The following is a 5,072-nucleotide window of genomic DNA, read 5'->3' as shown; positions in this document are numbered from 1 at the left end:
TAATGTATGTATTATTTCAACTAAAATTTCATTTAATCCTTAAATTATTTTTTTATAAATTTATTTGTTACATTTATTTTTTTCAGCCATCTAATAAACTTATTTAAATCTAGAAACTTAAATTATTTAAATCCAAATTTTAGTCCTTTGTAGCCGAAAATTGATGTTAAAACTAAGATACGGTATGGCAAAAGGTACCCTATTCATCAATTTAATCCTTCAATTTCTTTGTATTCTTTTACATGAAAATACGTACATACCCCCACATCTGTAAATGAAACACTCAACTTGGGAAGATATTAGGGATAACAAAAATGGGGGAAGAAATTGAAGCTTGGGTTTAACTGCTAATATATATGCCTTGATTGGGTTGTGAACTGTAATCAACAAAAGTAGTGAAGATAATGCGTGAATACAAGTAGATGAACAGAACAGAACCAGAGGAGAGCAGCAGTGCCTGTAATTGAAGTAATCAAGGACAAAAGGGTCTACCAGAGCGAGCCCTGTGACTGGGAATGGTGAAATGCCTTAGCAATCCTTGTTGCTCCCTCAAATATCCTTCACAAAGAAATGCCTTTGAGAACTTATCTTCCACAACTCTGTTCACATCGTGCACAAACACATCCGTCTCCCCTTCTGCTCTGTTCCTAGCTATCAACCCTGCAGTGTAGATAGCATTCATTCTCCCAGGGGCATCATCGTGGAACCCAGTGGGGGCATCAACCATGATCAGATCCCATTCGATCTCATAAATCTCACTCGGAAACCCTTTGAGAGCAAGTTCACAGTCGGAGGATCTAGGGTCACTCACAACTTTGCATTCCTCTTTCATCCCTGTCTCTAGCAGTGCATCTGCTTGGTGAACTTTCGTGTCGTATTCAACATGGTACGATTCCAAACCGGCAAGCTTTTGCTTCACCTGCTCAATCCATGCCTTGTCTTCTTCCAGGAAGACTGTACGCCCACCGTGATTAAGAGCTGCCCACATCAAGCTGTCATGGCCTAAGCCGAAGACCAAGAAGTTGCAGGGTGCTTTCTTCTCTAACACTCTTGCCGACACCGAGATTTCCTTGAAGGTCTGTTGTGGGGTGATGTTGGTTGTTGCGTAGTGGATGAGGGCATTGGCCAGAGACGGCGGGGCTTTGGTGCATGATGGAGTGAGGGGAAGAGACGGGCAGGCTGTTGTTGAGTTTGCAATGTGGGATTCTGAAATGGAGGATGATGGTGATGGTTCTTGTTGTTGCCTGGTAGAAGAGGTAGTGCTAAAAACCAGGAGGAGGAAAAGAAGAAAGAAAGCAGAGATGAGGATGAGCTTGATGTTGACGGAAGATTGAGCTGGAGACTGAGGTTTGGAGTTGGACCTCATTGTTGCGGCTTCAATATCTTTTCCCGGTTTAATTTACCCAATATATTGCTTCCTAGGGAGAGTAACGCTGCAACGTGATAAAAAGATTAATTTCACAAACCAACTCATGATTGTATTTGATGTTGCGTTGTCAACTAATGCATATAGCAATTCGGTATCTTGTCGGCAAATATTATTATAATTACAATTAATATATTCAATTATTACAATAGCAAGCTAACACATCTACCTACTTGTCTTCTTATTGAACTTCATAAAATATAACACTCCAATCTCAAACTTTATGATTAGCGTCAACCCAACTTTAATCCTCAAATCTAAGCATATTGATATTAATTCCTTTTTAAATATCCATATTTAATAAGTTTAAATTTTAATATGCACACCATCTCTTTATTATTAGAAAAATAAAATCAATCAATATATTATTTTTTACCTTAACTTTATAAATTATATTATTTTAGCTTCTTCATTTAGTTTTTTTTCCTTATTTTTTTAGTCATTAAATTTTTATTTTTTATTAAATCACTCTGAAATAGATAAAACATAAACGTTTTTTACTTTTATAGATGTGACATACACATGAATTGTCACGTAGATGACATATCAACATTTAATTAATTTTGTAAAAAATATTTTCTTTTTAATTTTTGAAAATTTAAAAAACTAATAAAATGCAACTGTGTCATCAAGAAAGTTAAAAAACGTTAACTTTTTCATTCATTTTGGGATGATTGATATAAAAAAAACCTCAAATTTAAAAGTTAAAAAGAAAAAAAATTAAATGAAAGATTAAAATGATTTTTTTATAAGATTAGAGGATGAAATAAATAATTATGTTAATAAAATAAGAATAGGATGGTTGGTAGGCTGCTAATGTGGGTGCAATAATGAAGTTAATTTTCCTTAATACTTATATGAAAGTTGTAATGTAGTTGGAATCGTTGGTTAATGGTAGCTTAATCTTTTATAGCAAAATACACTGTAGAAAGAATATATGTGCTGGCTTCTGGATATTGTAGTTGAGTCGAAATGTTGTTGCAATTTGTTTTTGCTCCTTAAGATTCTTTTTTTTTTTAAATTAAGGAATTTGTATTTGGTTAAAATATGTCATTAGTCCTTATATTTTTACAAGATTTGAGATTTAGCCTCTATATTTAAAAATTAAAAATTCTAATTCTATTGCTTTTTGAATTTCAAAATAGTAGTTTAATTATTATTGTTTTTGATATTTTTGTTAAAAATTATCAATTTAATATACAATTTCATATAAAGTCATCCTAATTAATGTCAAGTTGACAATTTTGACAAAAAATATATATATTAACAAAGTTAATGATCGGAATGAGAATTTTAAATTAAAAAAATAAGGCAAAAAATATAGGGATTATATCTCAAATTTTATCAAAGTACAACAACTAACAACACATTTTAACTTTTACATTTTATTTTTAAAGTTACAAATTAATTAATTAATTAATAACAACCGATGATTACAAATATTAAATTAAAAATTTGAGTAAAACTAAATAATTAACTCAACTCAACTCAATTAACTAACTCATACATAATTTTCATAGAGATGGGACTCGAAATTTTCCAGCAAGTTTCAAAAACCAAATTAAAATGTCCAAAATTCTCTCATATAATGCTTCATATTTAGTATAAAAATAAAATACCTAGAGTTCTTATTAGAGTGTTGTGTTATCCCAAAATGGGATAGTTACATATTTAGTTCTTATACTTTATCAAACTTTCTAATGTGTATATCTATTGTATTTTTTATTTTTTGGGGTCAAATGGTACCTCTACTTTCAAAAGTTCAATTTTGATAATTGTACTTTAATTCTATGTACTAATATAGTATTTTTCTTCTAACAGTACTGAATTTTGACAACTTTTGATAGGTGGACCACTCTTATACTACCATGTGGCATTGTTTCACAAGAAAAAGTTTACCTAGTCAAATCAAGAAATTTTGAAATAATTAAACCACTTTTTAAAATGGTAAACTATTAAAAAAATCACTTTTATTTGTCTCAATTTACATTTTAGTAATTTATATTTGAAATGTTACGTTTTAGTCACTTACGTTATCAGGTTGTAACATTTTAGTCATTGTGCATTAATTGTCATTAACAGTATAACGATAAGCTGACGTGGCATGTTAAACCATCATTTCAAATGAAAATTTTAGGTTAAATTACAAAATTGGTCCATATATTTTTTCATTTTGAGTAATTTAAAAATTTTCTTTTATGGCTTTGAACTTTTTTTTTCTCATTCTCTTCTCTTTCTCCCTATGTTTTCCTCCCTTCTCAATTTGTTTTAACGTAGTTTTTCTATGTTTTCCATTTGTTAAAACTAGTCTCAATACTTTTCTTTTTTTAACAATTTATTTTTCCTTTTCTTCACTATAGAAACATAATCTTTTCCCACCAAATAAACCAAATCCTTATTTCTTTCATATGAATGTGCAATTGTTATGTGATTGATTTACGTACATGTTGATGCTAGACGATTTAAAATGTATATGGTTTGCTATTGAAATATGAAAAGTGTATACAGTTACAGAGATTGAAATGGTATGAAACCGATAATAGACTCAAGTGAAATTGGTAATGATTTGTATATGAATGACATGCCATTAAGATTTCGGAAAGAAAAATGAGTGTCATGATCAAGGCATATTTGATGGCTTGAGATCCAACATATGTTGTGGGTTCTCTGAAGCTAGGGTTAGCAGCATCGAACAAAGCTAGTGTCAACAACCCTGATCTAAAGCTAGTGTTAGCGGCTCAAATATATCAGCCTATATGAACAAATGGGTGTTGCAATCAGGAATTAATTCAATGGCTTGAGATCTATCATATGTTATGGATTCTTTGAAGCTAATCTTAGCAATCCTGATTCGAAGCTAGTATTAGTAGTCGAAATACGTTAGCATATACAAGCAAATCAGTTCTGTGCATTTGAGTTTAATTTACTTTAGCTTTTGTGCGGAAGACGGAAGTGGAAATGGTATTTAAGTGGAAAAAATGATTAAAAAGAATGTTCTGAATAGAATTATACATGTTACAATTGGAATATGATTGAAATAGCATATGTTATATAATAGATTGTTATGTTCTGTATGGTTATATTATTGCTCATCGGACTAACCGATTAATGCAAAAGGGAAATGACTAAATGATGATATATATTGTTTTTGGAAATGTTTATATGATATAGGAATGATGTAAATGAAATGGAATTGATGAGTTCAATCGAATGACGCTGAACGAGATTGATATGTACAGTATGAAATGTTTATGACTTGGTTATTTGACGTACTCACCTTGTTATTGTGAAATGTGGTAACAAGAAATTATACTTATGTAGCTAATTTGAAATGTTAATTGTGTATTGAAGTGAGTTTACTGTTTTAAACTTATGAATTTATTAAGCATACGGCATGCTTACTTTGTTTTGTTTTGTTTTTTGTTTCTGTAGTGGTCATTTTGCGGAACACGTCGATCGAATCTCCTTAGAGCTCACACTATTCGACTTTTGACTCAGTATAATTTTAACGTACTGGACTCGGTATGTAGCATGTATATAGGGGATGTATTATATTTATGGTTAATTTGAAAGTTTACAAGTTGAACCACATTTGATTCCTAGTTTTGAAACTTGCATATATTACTTATAAGTGTGTATAAATGGC

The 5,072-nt window shown here is 30.8% G+C and overlaps 1 protein-coding gene across 1 annotated transcript; it reads right to left on the bottom strand.

The window, feature by feature from the left end:
- Positions 1 to 206: 206 nt before the first annotated feature.
- Positions 207 to 1,471, bottom strand: LOC107904868 (glucuronoxylan 4-O-methyltransferase 3). Its single transcript, XM_016831379.2, has one exon. The coding sequence runs from the start codon at positions 1,364 to 1,366 to the stop codon at positions 473 to 475; it is 894 nt and encodes a 297-aa protein (XP_016686868.1). The 5' UTR covers positions 1,367 to 1,471; the 3' UTR covers positions 207 to 472.
- Between the last annotated feature and the right edge of the window lie 3,601 nt (positions 1,472 to 5,072).

This window comes from Gossypium hirsutum, chromosome D05, assembly GCF_007990345.1.
Source record: "Gossypium hirsutum isolate 1008001.06 chromosome D05, Gossypium_hirsutum_v2.1, whole genome shotgun sequence".
Lineage (NCBI taxonomy): Eukaryota > Viridiplantae > Streptophyta > Magnoliopsida > Malvales > Malvaceae > Gossypium > Gossypium hirsutum.
The sequence above is the reverse complement of the archived record's forward strand: the minus strand, read 5'-3'. Positions and strand labels throughout refer to the sequence as shown.